Raw genomic sequence first — 19,901 nt, forward strand, 5'->3', positions numbered from 1 at the left:
GCATTATGGGAGAAGACATGATGAACAGCATTATGGGAGAAGAGGACATGATGAACAGCATTATGGGAGAAGAGGACATGATGAACAGCATTATGGGAGAAGCCCATAATGGGGAGCTAAGTAAGAACAATGACTCACAGAGAGAGATGTCTTCTCGTCCGTCATGGCCTTCACGAAGGCCAGAGCCTCGGGGGTCGCAGAGCGGATGTTGTCCACCCGGCCCTCGTGGAAACGACGGATAGAAGCACTCTCATAAGTGGACACCAGCCGTCCATTGCATCTGAGAAATCACAAAGCAAAATAAATATCGTTACTGTATATCAACGGAGGCATAAATCACTTTATGTGTGAACAACGGAAAATAGTTTCTTTCTTAGGTTTTTTGTTATATTAAAATGACTGTCAATAAGTAGTAAAGAATGTAATAAAATGAAAAGTGTTCTGAAACAATATTAAACAACCAACCATATGTCCTTTTAGATAACGTTCTTAAAGGTGTACTACACCTGTAAAATGCCAGTTGTAGAGCGACCTGTATGTACGCATCTGGACTCATCTTCTGTTTCTTGATGAATTCTTTTCCATAGACCTCAAACTTGTGTACATCCATGTCAAGATCTCTAACCAACCTGAGGAGAAGGAAATATGAATATATGTCAAAGTTCCTAATGCCTCTGTTTTTTTTATCTCCGTGTCAAATCATTTCTGGGTAACAATTTAACTAACTTACTGTGATTGTCTTTAATTAAAACGGTAAAAAATAATAATTTAAAAACAGTTTGTGTGTGTTTCCAAGCGTGTGTGTGTGTGTGCAATCATGCATGCACATGTGTGTGTGTCTTGCCTCTGCAGTCTCTCAGCAGAGGCCTTCAGGAGGCCCTGGATGTGGGGCGTGGTCTTCCAGAGCAGTCTGCGAGGAGTAGGAAGCTCCGACACGCTGGTGGCCCTCCCCATCTTGGAGGGACTTCCTGTCCTGTGGAGAGAGCACGATCACTTGACTTCCTTAGATTAGTGTTTTATTATCAATATCATTTATTATTCATCAACATCATATTGCTTTATTACTGACCTCTAATAATATATTAGCTGTTTTATTACTGACCTCTAATAATATATTAGCTGTGAATGTGAACTACACTGCAAATCATTAACTACTTCATGTGTCTCATGCGTAAAATGTTAAATATCTGATTTAAGATTTAATGCAATAAACTGGCCGTTAACTATATTGTAATAAAGTACTTTGCGTGTTTGGTGAGTAAATATGAACTTTCAGAGTTAAAAGCACAGGACCTTGAATAGAACCTTGGGGGACACCAGGACCTAGAATAGAACCTTGGGGGACACCAGTCGTCAACTCCACCTAATCAGATTTAACACTGCCCATATGGACACATACATGTAAATTAGTTTGGCTAGTTTACTTACATGAATTTCATCAAGTATTCAGTACACGCCACCAGAACTATTCCCTCGAAGGGTGAATGCTCGCACACCGTTCCGCAGACTCCATCCTCCCCTACAACAAACTGAAACAAACATTTCTATTCCATTCCATGGGCTCAGGACCTGTATTGTGCTGATCTAGGATCAGCACCCCTCCGCTTTGTCCAAATCATCTTATTGTTTATTATCTAAAATGCTAAACTGATCCTAGATCAGCGCTCTTACACCGAGACACTTGATGTATAAGGGTCCAGGGTTGGCATCGTCCTACCTGCATTGGCTTGTCATACCAGCGGTTCGCCCCCATCTTCTCATGGCCTCCTCCATGGAGCATCAGCAGTGCTCGACTGGTGTCCCCAACCTCCATTCCACTGGGGCCGTCTAGACACACCACACACAGACACTTCTGGATCACAGCCAACGACTCTCTGTTAACTGAATCTAGGGGAGGGAGGGAGGGAGGCGGACAGGCATGCAGACAGACAGGCAGACAGGCAGACAGACAGACTAGGTCAGTTTATGCAAATATATTTGTTTTCATAGTCTTGCCATGGTCTATTTTCATAGTCTTCCCATGGTTTATTTCAAATTATTACTATGATTCAATTATTATTTGATATTAGTCTTATTATTATAGTTATGATATTAATGTAGACAATAAGACGGTTGAAGTGAGACCTTTAATGAGTACGTCTCTAGCCTGGGCCCATTCTGTTCTTCCGTCAGATGTCAGCAGACCAAACGGAGGCTGTCTCTCCTCTGAGTTCTCCGCCATCTTCACTATCTTCTCCAGCTGGGTTAAGATGTCCATTTCTTTCAGTTTTTTCTCCTTTACCACTAGATCCAACACAAAGAACTGAGAAGAGGACAAGTAAAACATTTAATAAAAATTAGGGAATAGGGTGCCATTTAAAAAATAAAAATAAATCACAGAAATAAATATAATACATTGTATCTCTATGGATGCAATTACACTTACAGTGATCTCAGTTATCACTACTGTACTGTACAGATACAAACATTGTCCACATTGACAAGGCATGTGGTCATCTCAAATACAACAGCTAGTGACATTCCAAAACATTGTGTGTCCACATTGACAAGAGATATTGGTGTTGAAGTATAACTTTATTTGTTGGTGTGTTTAGTCTCTGTTGAGGTTTAGGATTCCCAGGAGTCAGTGTTGTAGATAACTTCCACTTCCTGATGATCCTCCCCAAGGCCGTGTCATATGTGGTAAAGTTCAAAGGTCAATAGACAGAAAACGGTTGAAACGTTGACATAAACAACAGACAATGTACTGAATCATAAACAAACAACCAGTTGACGGTTAACACTGTGTCCCAGTCTGGAGTTATCTTTTACAATGAATCTCACTTCCCGTCACACGAACGGGTTACGAAATATCTCACAAAGGCTAAAAGGGTAGACGGGAGGAGGGGAGACTCCTTCGTACCTAGAGATGGTTCCAGGAACTATCAATCAGGGACACATATTAAGGAGCCATCCATGTGGAGAAACAGACCACTAACTAAATTACTGCTGATTGAATTTGTCTGAGAGCCTCCTTGAGTCACAAGGACAATTGATCGTGGCGTAGGATTCGTGTTTTTCAAGTTGTGCGCCAAAGGACATCCTATTCCCTATGTAGTGCACTACATTTGACCAGGGCTCTTGTTAAAAGTAGTGCACTACATAGGGAATAGGGTGGCATTTGGGACACACAGGTTCAAGCGGGCGGTGGTACATCGTTAACCTCTGCGTCTCTTACTTTGCCTTCATTAGTCAGCAGCCTATTGGGGTCTAATGACTGATGTGTTTGCATTGGTAGGTTTTAGTTTTTTAACAGCCTATTGACCCAACGTGTCTGACTGAGTGATACATTGAATTGCTCCTTGGAGAAAAGGCTTTATAGATTTTGTAATGCCAGTAATCTATTTTGAGCTCTTATGATAAAGCACAAGTATCTTATCGTCTTTTTTTGTCATTGTTGCTTCCTTAGAAATACATTTTAATCAGATGTATGTTTTAATCTGTGATATTCCACGCGGAAATACCATCACCTTTTTTCAATGTCTACGACAAATTTCCCTTTGGGAGCAATACATAAAAATAAAAAAAATCCAATCCTATTTCTAAATAGTGCACTACTTTTGACCAGGGCCTATAGGGCTAGGAATAGGGTGCAGTTTGATAAGGAACCTTAGTCTCTCTCTGACCTGGTTCTTGCATGCAACGATGATGTGCTCCTGCTCCGTGGACCCAGTCTCGTGGATGATGAGGGTGTCCCTCTTGAGGCCGGGCAGACGGTATGTGTTGAAGAGACGGTAGTATTGCTTCATACACAGAGGGGTCCCTGCCAGCTGGCCCCGAGAAAAGTCCACTGGCAACTCCCGCCTGTCAGGAAGCAGGGCCCCAGAGACACACAGACACAGACTCACATCACCTTGGGACAACCTCAGCTGTTCTACAGGGGCACTTTATCCAGTCTTATATATTATATATTCTGTTTATTTTGACTTTAATATTTTACAATCTTTATATTATTCTTCTTCAATACTCTGATGGAAGAGGAGAGGAGAGGAGAGGAGAGGAGAGGAGAGGAGAGGAGAGGAGAGGAGAGGAGAGGAGAGGAGAGAGGAGAGGAGAGGAGAGGAGAGGAGAGGAGAGGAGAGGAGAGGAGAGGAGAGGAGAGGAGAGGAGAGGAGAGGAGAGGAGAGGAGAGGAGAGGAGAGGAGAGGAGAGGAGAGGAACGTTATAAGCTGGACACACAGAACTCACGTGTCAATTCGTTCCTTATACTCCAGAACTCCTGTGATGAGGTGAGCAGCGAATCTGAGAAGATGGAGAACAGAGAGACTGATTCAACACAGAGAGAACATCATTTAGAAGGGACCTAGACATACTGTATATGCAACAGTCCAGTCATTTCATTGCTGGTATCCATTATTCAACAGAGAGTATTATACAAGGATAGTCTTCTTCATACACGTTGCCTTATGTGTGTTACTGAATTGTAACTACATAATTGTTCTGCATATGGATATTTTATTTACAGGCAGTTACAGGCAGTTACAGGCTGCTACAGGCAGTTACAGGCTGTTACAGGCAGTTACAGGCAGTTACAGGCTGTTACAGGCAGTTACAGGCAGTTACAGGCTGTTACAGGCTGTCACAGGCTGCTACAGGCTGTACCAGGCTGTTACAGGCAGTTACAGGCAGTTACAGGCTGTTACAGGCTGCTACAGGCAGTTACAGGCTGTTACAGGCAGTTACAGGCAGTTACAGGCAGTTACAGGCTGTTACAGGCTGTTACAGGCAGTTACAGGCAGTTACAGGCAGTTTCAGGCAGTTACAGGCTGTTACAGGCTGTTACAGGCCACTACAGGCCGCTACAGGCAGTTACAGGCTGCTACAGGCTGCTACAGGCAGTTACAGGCAGTTACAGGCAGTTACAGGCTGCTACAGGCAGTTACAGGCAGTTACAGGCTGTTACAGGCAGATATAGGCTGCTACAGGCTGCTACAGGCAGTTACAGGCAGTTACAGGCAGTTACAGGCTGCTACAGGCTGCTACAGGCAGTTACAGGCAGTTACAGGCAGTTACAGGCTGCTACAGGCTGCTACAGGCTGCTACAGGCAGTTACAGGCAGTTACAGGAAGTTACAGGCTGTTACAGGCAGTAACAGGCAGTTACAGGCAGTTACAGGCTGTTACAGGCAGTTACAGGCAGTTACAGGCAGTTACAGGCTGCTACAGGCTGCTACAGGCAGTTACAGGCAGTTACAGGCAGTTACAGGCTGTTACAGGCAGTTACAGGCAGTTACAGGCTGCTACAGGCTGCTACAGGCTGCTACATGCAGTTACAGGCAGTTACAGGAAGTTACAGGCTGTTACAGGCAGTAACAGGCAGTTACAGGCTGTTACAGGCAGTAACAGGCAGTTACAGGCTGTTACAGGCAGTTACAGGCAGTTACAGGCTGTTACAGGCTGCTACAGGCAGTTACAGGCTGTTACAGGCAGTTACAGGCAGTTACAGGCTGTTACAGGCTGTTACAGGCAGTTACAGGCAGTTACAGGCAGTTTCAGGCAGTTACAGGCTGTTACAGGCTGTTACAGGCCACTACAGGCCGCTACAGGCAGTTACAGGCTGCTACAGGCTGCTACAGGCAGTTACAGGCAGTTACAGGCAGTTACAGGCTGCTACAGGCAGTTACAGGCAGTTACAGGCTGTTACAGGCAGATATAGGCTGCTACAGGCTGCTACAGGCAGTTACAGGCAGTTACAGGCTGCTACAGGCAGTTACAGGCAGTTACAGGCAGTTACAGGCTGCTACAGGCTGCTACGGGCAGTTACGGGCAGTTACAGGCAGTTACAGGAAGTTACAGGCTGTTACAGGCGGTAACAGGCAGTTACAGGCAGTTACAGGCTGCTACAGGCAGTTACAGGCAGTTACAGGCAGTTACAGGCTGCTACAGGCTGCTACAGGCAGTCACAGGCAGTTACAGGCAGTTACAGGCTGTTACAGGCAGTTACAGGCAGTTACAGGCTGCTACAGGCTGCTACAGGCTGCTACAGGCAGTTACAGGCAGTTACAGGAAGTTACAGGCTGTTACAGGCAGTAACAGGCAGTTACAGGCAGTTACAGGCTGTTACAGGCAGTTACAGGCAGTTACAGGCTGCTACAGGCTGCTACAGGCAGTTACAGGCAGTTACAGGCAGTTACAGGCTGTTACAGGCTGTTACAGGCAGTAACAGGCTGTTGCAGGCAGTTACAGGCAGTTACAGGCAGTTACAGGCTGTTACAGGCTGTTACAGGCAGTTACAGGCTGTTACAGGCTGTTACAGGCAGTTACAGGCAGTTACAGGCAGTTACAGGCTGTTACAGGCTGTTACAGGCAGTTACAGGCAGTTACAGGCAGTTACAGGCAGTTACAGGCAGTTACAGGCAGTTACAGGCTGTTACAGGCAGTTACAGGCTGTTACAGGCTGTTACAGGCTGTTACAGGCTGTTACAGGCTGTTACAGGCAGTTACAGGCTGTTACAGGCAGTTGCAGGCAGTTGCAGGCAGTTACAGGCTGTTACAGGCAGTTCCAGGCTGTTACAGGCAGTTACAGGCAGTTACAGGCTGTTACAGGCAGATATAGGCTGCTACAGGCTGCTACAGGCAGTTACAGGCAGTTACAGGCAGTTACAGGCTGCTACAGGCTGCTACAGGCAGTTACAGGCAGTTACAGGCAGTTACAGGCTGCTACAGGCTGCTACAGGCTGCTACAGGCAGTTACAGGCAGTTACAGGAAGTTACAGGCTGTTACAGGCAGTAACAGGCAGTTACAGGCAGTTACAGGCTGTTACAGGCAGTTACAGGCAGTTACAGGCAGTTACAGGCTGCTACAGGCTGCTACAGGCAGTTACAGGCAGTTACAGGCAGTTACAGGCTGTTACAGGCAGTTACAGGCAGTTACAGGCTGCTACAGGCTGCTACAGGCTGCTACAGGCAGTTACAGGCAGTTACAGGAAGTTACAGGCTGTTACAGGCAGTAACAGGCAGTTACAGGCAGTTACAGGCTGTTACAGGCAGTTACAGGCAGTTACAGGCTGCTACAGGCTGCTACAGGCAGTTACAGGCAGTTACAGGCAGTTACAGGCTGTTACAGGCTGTTACAGGCAGTTGCAGGCTGTTGCAGGCAGTTACAGGCAGTTACAGGCAGTTACAGGCTGTTACAGGCTGTTACAGGCAGTTACAGGCTGTTACAGGCTGTTACAGGCAGTTACAGGCAGTTACAGGCAGTTACAGGCAGTTACAGGCTGTTACAGGCTGTTACAGGCAGTTACAGGCAGTTACAGGCAGTTACAGGCTGTTACAGGCTGTTACAGGCTGTTACAGGCTGTTACAGGCAGTTACAGGCAGTTACAGGCTGTTACAGGCTGTTACAGGCTGTTACAGGCTGTTACAGGCAGTTACAGGCTGTTGCAGGCAGTTGCAGGCAGTTGCAGGCAGTTACAGGCTGTTACAGGCAGTTCCAGGCTGTTACAGGCAGTTACAGGCAGTTACAGGCTGTTACAGGCAGTTACAGGCAGTTACAGGCTGTTACAGGCAGTTACAGGCAGTTACAGGCTGTTACAGGCAGTTACAGGCTGCTACAGGCTGCTACAGGCAGTTACAGGCAGTTACAGGCAGTTACAGGCTGCTACAGGCAGTTATAGGCTGTTACAGGCAGTTACAGGCAGTTACAGGCTGTTACAGGCAGTTACAGGCAGTTGCAGGCAGTTACAGGCAGTTACAGGCAGTTACAGGCTGCTACAGGCTGTTACAGGCAGTTACAGGCAGTTACAGGCAGTTATAGGCTGTTACAAGCTGCTACAGGCTGTTATAGGCTGTTACAGGCAGTTACAGGCAGTTATAGGCTGTTACAAGCTGCTACAGGCAGTTACGGGCAGTTACAAGCTGTTACAAGCTGTTACAGGCAGTTACGGGCAGTTACAGGCTGTTACAAGCAGTTACAGGCAGTTACGGGCAGTTACAGGCTGTTACAAGCAGTTACAGGCTGTTACAGTAAAAATAATATTGGTCCATCTGTATCTACTCATGATACACCAAACACACCACAACCCCCTCCCCCATCTCTCAATGGAGAGCTATAATCACATTTCTGATAGATTACAGAGCAGCGCTGTGTGTGTGTGCATGTACATGTCTGTCTTTGTGTGTGTGTGTGTGTGTGTGTGTGTGTGTGTGTGTGTGTGTGTGTGTGTGTGTGTGTGTGTGTGTGTGTGTGTGTGTGTGTGTGTGTGTGTGTGTGTGTGTGTGTGTGTGTGTGTGTGTGTGGATAGTGGGTGGTGTGTGTGTCTCTAGAAGGGAGGAAAACAACTCGTCACGTCAGCCCTGGTGTTTTCTATTTCAGTGTTTTTGTGTTCAAACCCCCGATCAATATACAGAGTGGGCTCCACACACCACACACACACACACACACACACACACACACACACACACAGACACACACACACACACACACACACACACACCCACACACACACACACACACACACACACACACACACTAATACCCCCCCCAAAACACACAAACATACACACTAATACCCCCCCAAACACACACACACTACATGTACACCACCCCTGTATATGGAGGCTGAGGATAGAGAGGAGGAGGACAGACAACTAGTCAGTCTACCAGTCTCAGCGGACTGCTTGGATCTGTCACTACCAATCTAATTAGAATCTGTCGGTCTATTAGGAGGCTGTTCTGAAGGTCCTGAAAGAATTCACTTACCTCACCCATGAGCTGACAAAACCTCACGGTGAGTTACAGTGTACAGTCTGGATCCTGATGGACGTGTGTGTGTGTGTGTGTGTGTGTGTGTGTGTGTGTGTGTGTGTGTGTGTGTGTGTGTGTGTGTGTGTGTGTGTGTGTGTGTGTGTGTGTGTGTGTGTGTGTGTGTGTGTGTGTGTGTGTGTGTGTGTGTGTGTGTGTGTGTGAGTGCGCATGCGAGCGTGCGTGCGTGTGTGTGTGTTGCATTGTCTGGCAGTCTGGCAGACCACATCTCATTTAATAAGAGAGGCAGCGATATAGAGAAGAGATGAGTCAGGATGGCTATCCTCTCTCTCCATGTACTGCAGCCTGTAAATCTGACGGAGATCTGGTTTGGTTTATGCCTGCTGAAAACACTGTTGTAAATCTCTCACCAAGTGTGGTTTTACAGTACAGGGTAGAAAGCATAGCAGCTATGTATTTCATTGCACCAGCACCATTGTATGTGGCAGTATAATACAATATTGTACTCTGTATGTTGTATTTACCTTATATTTACCATTATATAGTTTGACAGTTTCTAGTTGTGGAGGGATTCAGGATGAGAAAATACAAATGAAGGAATTAAGTGACTGGTCTGTGGAGGCGACAACCTGCTCTCGTGAGTACCTAGTTCAAATTATCAAATCAAATCAAATGGTATTTGTCACATGCGCCGAATACAACAAGTGTAGACCTTACAGTGAAATGCTTACTTACAAGCCCTTAACCAACAATGCTTTAAGAAGTTAAGAAAAACTATTAAAATAAGTTTTGAGTTAAAAAATAGATGAGTAAAAAATAGAAAATAGAAAATAAAAGTAACAAATAATTAAACAGCAGCAGTAAAATAACAAGTGAGGCTATATACAGGGTGTTACGGTACAGAGTCAACGTGGAGGCTATATACAGGGTGTTACGGTACAGAGTCAATGTGGAGGCTATATACAGGGTGTTACGGTACAGAGTCAATGTGGAGGCTATATACAGGGTGTTACGGTACAGAGTCAATGTGGAGGTTATATACAGGGGGTACCGGTACAGAGTCATAGTGGAGGCTATATACAGGGGGTACCGGTACAGAGTCAACGTGGAGGCTATATACAGGGGGTACCGGTACAGAGTCAATGTGGAGGCTATATACAGGGGTACCGGTACAGAGTCAATGTGGAGGCTATATACAGGGTGTTACGGTACAGAGTCAATGTAGAGGCTATATACAGTGGGTACTGGTACAGAGTCAATGTGGAGGCTATATACAGGGTGTTACGGTACAGAGTCAATGTGGAGGTTATATACAGGGTGATACGGTACAGAGTCAATGTGGAGGCAATATACAGGATGTTACGGTACAGAGTCAATGTGGAGGCTATATACAGTGGGTACCGGTACAGAGTCAATGTGGAGACTATATACAGGGTGTTACGGTACAGAGTCAATGTGGAGACTATATTCAGGGGGTACCGGTACAGAGTCAATGTGGAGGCTATATACAGGGTGTTACGGTACAGAGTCAATGTGGAGGCTATATACAGGGGGTACCGGAACAGAGTCAATGTGGAGACTATATTCAGGGGGTACCGGTACAGAGTCAATGTGGAGGCTATATACAGGGGGTACCGGTACAGAGTCAATGTGGAGGCTATATACAGGGGGTACCGGTACAGAGTCAATGTGGAGGCTATATACAGGGGGTACCGGTACAGAGTCAATGTGGAGGCTATATACAGGGGGTACCGGTACAGAGTCAATGTGGAGGCTATATACAGGGGGTACCGGTACAGAGTCAATGTGGAGGCTATATACAGGGGGTACCGGTACAGAGTCAATGTGGAGGCTCTATACAGGGGGTACCGGTACAGAGTCAATGTGGAGGCTATATACAGGGGGTTACGGTACCGAGTCAATGTGGAGACTACATTCAGGGGGTACAGGTACAGAGTCAATGTGGAGGCTATATACAGGGGGTACCTGTACAGAGTCAATGTGGAGGCTATATACAGGGGGTACCGGTACAGAGTCAATGTGGAGGCTATATACAGGGTCTACTGGTACAGAGTCAATGTGGAGGCTATATACAGGGGGTACCGGTACAGAGTCAATGTGGAGGCTATATACAGGGTGTAACGGTACAGAGTCAATGTGGAGGCTATATACAGGGGGTACCGGTACCGAGTCAATGTGGAGACTACATACAGGGGGTACCGGTACAGAGTCACCTAGTTCATGTACATAGTCTCTGGTCATTGAATAGCTGTTTTGCTTTTGGGTGCAGAGATTACTATGTACATTACTCCTTCTTGTCAAATGAAATTCAATGCGTGGTCATTCAACCAGCTCTAATCTGATCTAGAAAATGACTGTATCATCCTCCTCACTGAAGGAAGCACCCTCATTACTGGGTATTTCACATTCAGGAAGGACTTTGTTATGATTATGACATTTATTTTATGATGTGTAATTCATGAAGTGTATTTTATGAAGTGTATTTTATGCAATGTATTTTATGAAGTGTATTTTATGCAATGTATTTTATGAAGTGTATTTTATTAAATGTATTTTATGAAGTGTATTTTGGACACCAAGTGTACTTTATGAAGTGTATTATATGAAGTGTATTTTACTAAATGTTCTTTATGAAGATTATTTTGTGAAATGTATTTTATAAAGTTTATGAAGTGTATTTTATGAAGTGTATTTTCTTAAATGTATTGTATGAAATGTATTTTATGATGTGTATTTTATTGAATGTATTTTAATGAAATGTATTTTATGATGTGTATTTTATGATGTGTATTTTATGATGTGTATTTTATGAAGTGTATTTTATGAAATGTATTTTATGAAGTGTATTTTATGAAGTGTATTTTATGAAGTGTATTTTATTAAATGTATTTTATGAAGTCTACTTTGGACCACCAAGTGTACTGTACATACCTGAGTGAGTCTTTGTGATCTCTAAAGTCTTGTTTTGGGAAGACCATGGCAGGATTGGAGTTGACTGGTAGGGCCAATCTCTGATTCAAATACATATCGTCAAGCCAGTAGCCATACACCTGAGAGAGGAAGAGAGAGAGAGAGAGAGAGGGAGAGAGACAGAGAGAGAGACAGAGACAGAGAGAGAGAGAAGAGAGAGAGAGAGAGAGAGAGAGAGAGAGAGAGAGAGAGAGAGACGGAGAGAGAGAGAGAGAGAGAGAGAGAGATGGAGAGAGAGAGAGAGAGACAGAGAGAGAGAGAGAGAGAGAGAGAGAAAAGAGAGAGAGAGAGACAGAGAGAGAGAAAAGAGAGAGAGAGAGAGAGAGAGAGAGAGTATACCGTGTTGACACTGATTATCACAATGTGGAGCAATGTGGAGTTTGATAGATATCAGTTCACTGCTTTAATTCAGGACTGACTGATCATTGAGTGGCTGGTGATGGATGGGCCTTGCAGACACCAAGTGGCATGTCTGATTGATCTATGGCCACAGTTTTAGTTATTTCCCCACCTTTTTGTTAGCTTCAGTTCTTTCCTCCTTCCAATGCCAGCTGTTATTGATGGTCCAAGTCTATTGGGCCGTTTATGGTGTTGATTGTGTTTTTGATCACAGTGTGGAGACTCTACAGTCTGTATGGACAGGTCTCCAATGGGCTATAAAAGGACAGTCTGTATGGACAGGTCTCCAATGGGTTATAAAAGGACAGTCTGTATGGACAGGTCTCCAATGGGTTATAAAAGGACAGTCTGTATGGACAGGTCTCCAATGGGTTATAAAAGGACAGTCTGTATGGACAGGTCTCCAATGGGCTATAAAAGGACAGTCTGTATGGACAGGTCTCCAATGGGTTATAAAAGGACAGTCTGTATGGACAGGTCTCCAATGGGTTATAAAAGGACAGTCTGTATGGACAGGTCTCCAATGGGCTATAAAAGGACAGTCTGTATGGACAGGTCTCCAATGGGTTATAAAAGGACAGTCTGTATGGACAGGTCTCCAATGGGCTATAAAAGGACAGTCTGTATGGACAGGTCTCCAATGGGTTATAAAAGGACAGTCTGTATGGACAGGTCTCCAATGGGTTATAAAAGGACAGTCTGTATGGACAGGTCTCCAATGGGCTATAAAAGGACAGTCTGTATAGACAGGTCTCCAATGGGCTATAAAAGGACAGTCTGTATGGACAGGTCTCCAATGGGCTATAAAAGGAGATTGTTTAGCTTTCTGTTATCGACACATTGTTCCATTATCCTGATGTACTGTATCACAACTTTAATGTTCACTTCTACTAGTGGTCTACAATGTATCACCCTTAAGTTATGTTGATGTCACATCTGCTCCTGCAGCGCCTTCTGCTGCTCATCATGTGTCTCCTTGACCTGCCGTCACTCCCCCAGTACTCTCTCCCTACCAGCTGCAACCAGTTCCATAATCAAGACCTTTACAAATACTCAGTCCTGCCATTTCCATACTACTAGATTGTAATCTCTGTTCAGTCAGTCTACGGTTCCACTCTGCATAAAAGTACGATCTGACCAAAGAGATTAACCCAGCAGACTCTGCTAGTCTCCACCAAACCCTCGTCGGCCAAGGCGCCCTGTTCGAGCAACATGACCAAGCCCTGAAGGCCCTTCCGGAGCACATGAAGGAGTTTTCACAGAGCCTGTCTGACCTACAGGGCCGACCCTTCGCCCAGGGCTCACAACCAGTTCCAAGTCCTTCTCCTCCGCTCCGAGAGCCGTTTGTTCTGACTCCCGAGCGTTACGATGGCAACCTCGGAGCTTGCAGAGCCTTTTTGGTACAATGTTCACTAGTATTTTAGCAACAGCCCTACTCTTATGCTAGCGAACGGGCCAAGATTCGCTGCCTCTGTGGAGCAGAGCTTTCCTGGGACACGGTGGTGTGGGAGAGACAGTCCCCTATCTGCTTCTCCTACTCCAGATTCACGGAGGAGATGAAGAAAGTCTTCGACCACTCGGTCTGCGGTAAGGATACCGTTAAATGACTCCTGTCCCTCCGTCAAGGCACCCATGGTGTTGCTGAGATGGCATGTGAATTCCGCACCCTCGCCGCTGGAATGAAGAGGCCCTTCAGGGAGCATTCCGGAACGCGCTCACTGAGACCCTCATGGGCGAGTTGGTGTCCACAGATGAGCCTGATGGACTTGATGAACTCATCTCTCTCGCTATCCACAACCACAACGACAACGACACGTGAGTGTCAGAGGGAGAGGGTAGGTTGGGTTGCATGTCCTTAACATCTGCTTCAGTGCCTTGTCCTCCTTCTCTGACTGCATCCCATCCTCAGGCTCGTCCAGATCCTTAATCCATGCAGCTCGGGCCGGCCCGTCTCTCTCCAGAGGAGAAGCAACGACGAATCGGCACTAGGAGCTGCCTATACTGTGGCCAGGTTGGTCACTTGGTCTCCACTTGTTCCCTGCGTCCAGCAAAAGAGGGGGCTCGGCAGTAGTGGGGGATATACTGTTAAGACAAATCGCCTGCCCATCTTCCCCCAGACCCCTGCTTGAAGGCAACCTTGTGTGGTGGAGCCAGGCTTTTCCTGTCTACTCTTATCGATTCGAGAGCTTCCTGGACCGAGGTTTCGTTACCCAGTTGGGCCTGGACACTGTCCCACTCGATTCACCCCTCGATGCCAATGCTCTCAATGGACAGCTCCTCGCCTGTGTCTGTGAGAACCGTCCCTGTCATCCTGCGTCTCTCTGGAAATCACCAGGAAAAGATCAGTTTCCACATAATCGACTGTCCTTACTCTCCCCTGGTTCTTGGCCATCCATGGTTAAAGCTACACAACCCACAGATTTACTGGACCGCCGGAAAGGTAACCACTTGGAGTTCATTTTGTCACTCTAATTGTTTATATTCTGCCCTTCCCCCTGCCTTGTCTGTGCCCCAGTTCATTCCAGAACCTCCGGACCTGTCATCAGTTCCTCCCGAGTCATGATCCAGCTCCTGTGTTCAGCAAGCACCACGCCCTGTCGCTGCCGCCTCATCGGCCGTACCAACTGCGCCATTGACCTCCAGCCTGGAGCTCCTCTCCCCAGTAGCCGGTTGATTAACCTCTCTCGTCCAGAGCAAGAGGCTACGGAGAGGTACATCCAGGATTCTCTGGCTGCAGGACTTATCAAGCCATCTTCCTCCCCGGTGGGTGCTGGGTTTTTCTTTGTGAAGAAGGATGGGTCACTAAGGCCGTGCATAGACTTCCGTGTTAAGAACAAGTACCCCGTTGCCACTCATCAGCTCTGCTTTTGCCCCCCTCCATGTGCCATGGTGTTTACCAAACTCGACCTCCGGAATGCCTGCCATCTTGTCCGCATAAGAGAGGGGGACAAGTGGAAGACTGCATTCAACACACAACTGGGTCACTTTGAGAATTTAGTCATGCGTTTTGGTCTTACTAACGCCCCTGCTGGTTTCCATAACCTAGTCAATGACGTGCTGAGGGTTGTGATTGGACGTTTAGTTTTTGTCTATTTAGATGACATCATGATTTTTTCCAAGGACCCTGAGGCTCACCAGCAACACGTTCGCCAAGTTCTTCAACGGCTGTTGGAGAATAAGCTTTTTGTTAAAGCTGAAAAATGTGAGTTCCATGCTGCCACGGTCTTTCCTGGGTTATATTAATGCACAGGGACAGTTACGCATGGACCCCGCCAAGGTCATGGCAGTCACAGAGTGGCCTGCGCCCTCCAACCTGAAGCAGCTACAGCGTTTCCTGGGGTTTGCACATTTTTACAGACGTTTCAACCCACAACTACAGCCGTCTGGCAGCACCTCTCACCACCACCTCCACTCCGTTCCACTGGACTCCTGAGACAGAGGCAGCATTCCTGGAACTCAAGCGTCGCTTCACCTCCGCTCCGATCCTTACTCAGCCCGAACCAGAACTCCAGTTCATCGTGGAGGTGGATGCCTCTGACCCCTGGGTAGGTTGCTGTTCTGTCTCAACATTCCCCCTCTGATCAGAAGGTCCATCCATGTGTATTCTTTTCCCATAAGCTCTCACTTGCAGAGAGGAATTTTGACATTGGAAACCAGGGTCTCCTGGCAGTTAAGCTGGCTCTGGAGGAATGGCGTCACTGGCTGGGGGGCCCTGTAACACCCTTCATTGTGTGGACTGACCATAAAAACCTGTCCTACATCCAGACCGCTAAACGTCTGAACTTCCGGCAAGTCAGGTGGGCCTTGTTCTTCGGTAGATTCAATTTCACACTCACTTTTTGCCCCAGTTCGAAGAATACCAAGCCTGATGCCCTCTCTCACCAGTTCACCACCGACAACACGGGTACCGAGACAGAAGCCATTGTGCCATCCACCTGAAAGGTTGCCGCCGTCACCTGGGAGATCGAGTCCTGTATCCGCCAGGCTCAGCAGAACCAGCCTGACCTGGCTAAGGGTCCTAGTAATGCTCTGTTTGTTCCAGATTGTGTTCGCTCTGTTCTTCAGTGGGGCCATTCTACCCACCTCACCTGTCACCCTCGCCTTCCTGCGTCAGTGCTGCGTCAGTGCTTTTGGTGGCCCACCATGGAGAGAGATGTCCTAGAGTTTGTCTCAGCCTGTTCGGTTTGTGCCCGGAACAAAACCTCCACTAAACTCACTTCCGGTCTGCTCCGCCCTCTTCCCATACCCAGTCACCCCTGGTCATGCATAGCTCTGGACTTCATCACTGGCCTTCCCCCATCTAACGGTAACTCCGTCATCCTCACCATTATTGACAGGTTTTCCAAAATGGCTCACTTCATTCCCCTCTCCAAGCTCCCATCCTCCAGGGAGACTGCGGACCTGTTAGTATCCCATGTGTTTCGTCTGCATGGCATTCCCACTGACATTGTTTCCGACAGGGGACCCCAGTTTACCTCCCAGGTATGGAGATGCTTCTGTTCAGCTCTTGGAATCAATGTCAGTCTTCTGGATATCACCCCCAGACCAACAGCCAGACCGAACGGGCCAACCAAGAGATGGAGACTGCCTTATGCTGCGTGACTTCTGCTAACCCTTCCTCCTGGAGCGCTCAGCTACCCTGGGTTGAATACGCCCACAAACCCCTCACCAACGCCTCATCAGGTATGTCACCCTTCGAGTGTGCTCTGGGTTACCAACCCCCCTTGTTCCCTGCTCAAGAGGTTGAGGTTGCGGTTCCCTCTGTCCAGGACCATCTGCGCCATTGTCACCATACCTGGAGAAAGGCACAGGCTGCCCTTCTTGCCTCCGACAGGACCCAGTGCCAAGCCAACCGTGGCCGAGCCTCCGCTCCAGTCTAACCCCCAGGTCAAAAGGTATAGCTCTCATCGAAGGACCTGCCATTGAAGGTGGCATCGAAGATACTTTCCCCCCCGATTCATTGGTCCCTTTGAAATTTACCGTATCATTAACCCCTCTGTGGTGCGCCTGAAACTCCCAGCCTCTCTCAGGATCCATCCTACCTTCCATGTATCCCTGATTAAACCTGTGTGCTCCAGTCCCCTGTCTCCTCCTGCACAGCTCCTCCACCCCCTCGGCTCATCGATGACCATCCTGTCTATACCGTCCGGCGGCTTCTGGACGTGCACCGTCGGGGTCGTGGCTGGCAGTACCTGGTGGACTGAGGGGGATACGGGCCTGAGGGACGCTGCTGGGTGCCCTGCCGTCACATTCTGGACCCCTCCCTCTTACGGGATTTCAATACCTCGCACCCAGATAAGCCTGCTCGGGTGCCAGTAAGGGGGGGGGGTACTGTCACATCTGCTCCTGCAACGCCCTCTACTGCTCACTCTCTTCCTCTCTCTCTCTGTGTGATTTTGTGGGCGGAGACAGGTGTGCTGGAGTCAGAGCAGATCCCCACCAGCTGCAACCTGTTCCATAATCAAGACCTCTACAAATACTCAGCTCTGCTACTTCCACACTGCCAGATCATAACCTCTGCTCAGTCAGTCTACGTTCCTAGCCGGTTGTTACTATTCAGATCCTGTTGTGCCTGTTTTCCTTTCCTGACACTGTTTTCCTCTCCGCTACAGTTCTGCCCGCTCTGACTCTGGTCCCCGTCTCCAGTCCCACGTCTCGTCATCCTGCTGACCTGGATTCCCCACTGCTACTCCCTTGGATTCCCCTCCGGAACTGCTTACCCTGTGCCAACCCCTCTCGCTTCAGCCTCCGCACCTGGTTTCCAGCAACCTGCTCAAGCTTCCCCTGACCTGCACTCCATCTCCCCCTGTGTCTCAATAAATACCTTGGTTATTTCATCCCAGTCTCCTCGTCTGAGTCTGCAATTGGGTTCCCTTTTCCACTCCACGTAACAGTTGAAGTATACACTAGAAGGATGGTAGACTGCCTTTGCGTGCTTTACACATCTGGGAGCAAAAGGGTAAAGTGCATCCCACCCCACACCAGATCTGACTATTCCCACCCCACACCAGATCTGACTTCTGTTTTCAATACAGTACAAACCTAGCATGGAGAGACAATAGATCGCTCATTACTCCCATACTGCTAACAGAATATCCATGGATTTGAATGCTTAGAGTTGCTAGAGGGTGTTGTCTGCCTCCCAAACACCACCCTATTCCCTTTAGTGCACACTAGCTTTGACCAGACCCCTTATGGACTCTGGTTAAATGTAGTGCACGATCTAGGCAATAGGATGCCATTTGGGATGCACGATTGTCTGAGCGAGGGAGGGAGTTTACCCAGTTGTGTGTGTTGTCCCTCTTCTCCAGTAGCTTCTTCTGCAGCAGCTCTCCAGTGCCACCTGGTTCCCCAAACTTCTCCACGATGGATTTCGTCTTCCGGTACTGTTCCTCCTTCACCAGGTGTTTAATACTGGTCAGGTACATGTCCAGGGTCTGCTTCAGGGGTGGAACAGGCACCTTGGGCAGGTCCTAGTGTTGTGGAGATCAATCAATCACTCTCTCTCCTCTCTCTCCTCTCTCTTCTCTCTCATCTATCAAGCAATTAATCAACCTATCCAATTTATTCATAAAGCCATTTTTTTTTCACCATCAGTAAGTGTCAAAAATGCTTGTTACTGTACATTAACCAAGCCTATACCCCAAAGGGCAGGCAGTTATTGTAATGGTTGGGATAAACATTGACTCATTGAGGCTGCACCCAAAAGGACAAAATGTGTTCATCAGTGTAAGGAAGCTGTTGTCCTGTCTGTAAGCATTTATTCCTTAGCATTACAGCTCTTATTTGCTTCCTGACGTTTATCTTTAAAGCTTGCATTCTTAGAACCTGAGTAAATTATTCATTCAAACCGCTTGAAGCCATGTCGAGAATGAATTTTACAGCGTCCTGTGGGAAACGAAAATTATGCCTTTGATCGAAACAGCTAAGGTTATTTTATATTGAATAAAATGCAAATGAAATGTTTACGGAGTTAGTGTGACTAATTATTTGTTAGTTTGGTCCGATATGTTGGAATCCGTCTGTCATTGTGGTCAATGTAACTTGTGAGAGTGGGTTACCTACATCAAATGTGAAACAGGTATGATTGAACGCATAGGTTGGTAATATTATAACTCTGAATTTGCTCCAAGAAAATGGCCACTCTCAGGGAGATACATTAGAATCGTATCGTTCTGAATTCAATTGAATTTAGGTTTACTTAATTGATCCCCAGTGGGCAACTGAAGTTTTACTCCACGGGCACATGCTTCGTTCATATTCATCATAACCTAAACCAATGTTTCTGTGTACTTTCTGGTAGCATAGGCTAAACTGCTCCGGCAACGGAAAAGTTAATTGTTGAGTACCTTTCGGACTTCCCGGATTACTTCACCACGTGATTTCTCACAATTCGCAGAATGTGTATCTCTGTTGCTACAATTATGCACGGGGACTGCATTTTCTTTGGTGATTTTAGTTGGTATCTTCCTACAAAATAGCCTGGATAAATGTCCCTTTTCATGTAATAGGTTTAGAATATGAAGGAATAAGTTGAATGCATTGTAGGCCTATCACGGCTTCCAACTCTTTGTTTTTGGTAGGTAGTGTGAAATAGTCTAATTTTATTCTGCATCACTTTTTTGATAGTTTCCGTTTGGGATAATACAAGTGTAGTACTTCCAGCCTGTCAATTCTCTCGTTTTTTGCCCCTAGCGGTCAGCACAAGGACACAGTAGAAATATTCGCGTTTTAAACCCATACTATTTTCAGGACCACGGACAGCGCCT

At 46.9% G+C, this 19,901-nt stretch overlaps 1 protein-coding gene across 1 annotated transcript in view; it reads right to left on the bottom strand.

Moving 5' to 3' along the window:
* LOC106589926 (choline O-acetyltransferase) overlaps positions 1 to 19,901 on the bottom strand; it is a 30,594-nt gene that overhangs the window by 9,412 nt on the left and 1,281 nt on the right. The window contains exons 3-12 of the mRNA XM_014180375.2: positions 18,414 to 18,605; positions 11,695 to 11,813; positions 4,228 to 4,281; positions 3,666 to 3,843; positions 2,125 to 2,302; positions 1,718 to 1,887; positions 1,429 to 1,529; positions 845 to 973; positions 507 to 629; positions 139 to 280 (exon numbers count right to left, since the gene is read on the bottom strand). Of these exons, the coding sequence (XP_014035850.1) occupies positions 139 to 280; positions 507 to 629; positions 845 to 973; positions 1,429 to 1,529; positions 1,718 to 1,887; positions 2,125 to 2,302; positions 3,666 to 3,843; positions 4,228 to 4,281; positions 11,695 to 11,813; positions 18,414 to 18,605 (1,386 nt within the window). The remainder of the gene's footprint in view (positions 1 to 138; positions 281 to 506; positions 630 to 844; positions 974 to 1,428; positions 1,530 to 1,717; positions 1,888 to 2,124; positions 2,303 to 3,665; positions 3,844 to 4,227; positions 4,282 to 11,694; positions 11,814 to 18,413; positions 18,606 to 19,901) is intronic.

This window comes from Salmo salar, chromosome ssa28, assembly GCF_905237065.1.
Source record: "Salmo salar chromosome ssa28, Ssal_v3.1, whole genome shotgun sequence".
NCBI lineage: Eukaryota > Metazoa > Chordata > Actinopteri > Salmoniformes > Salmonidae > Salmo > Salmo salar.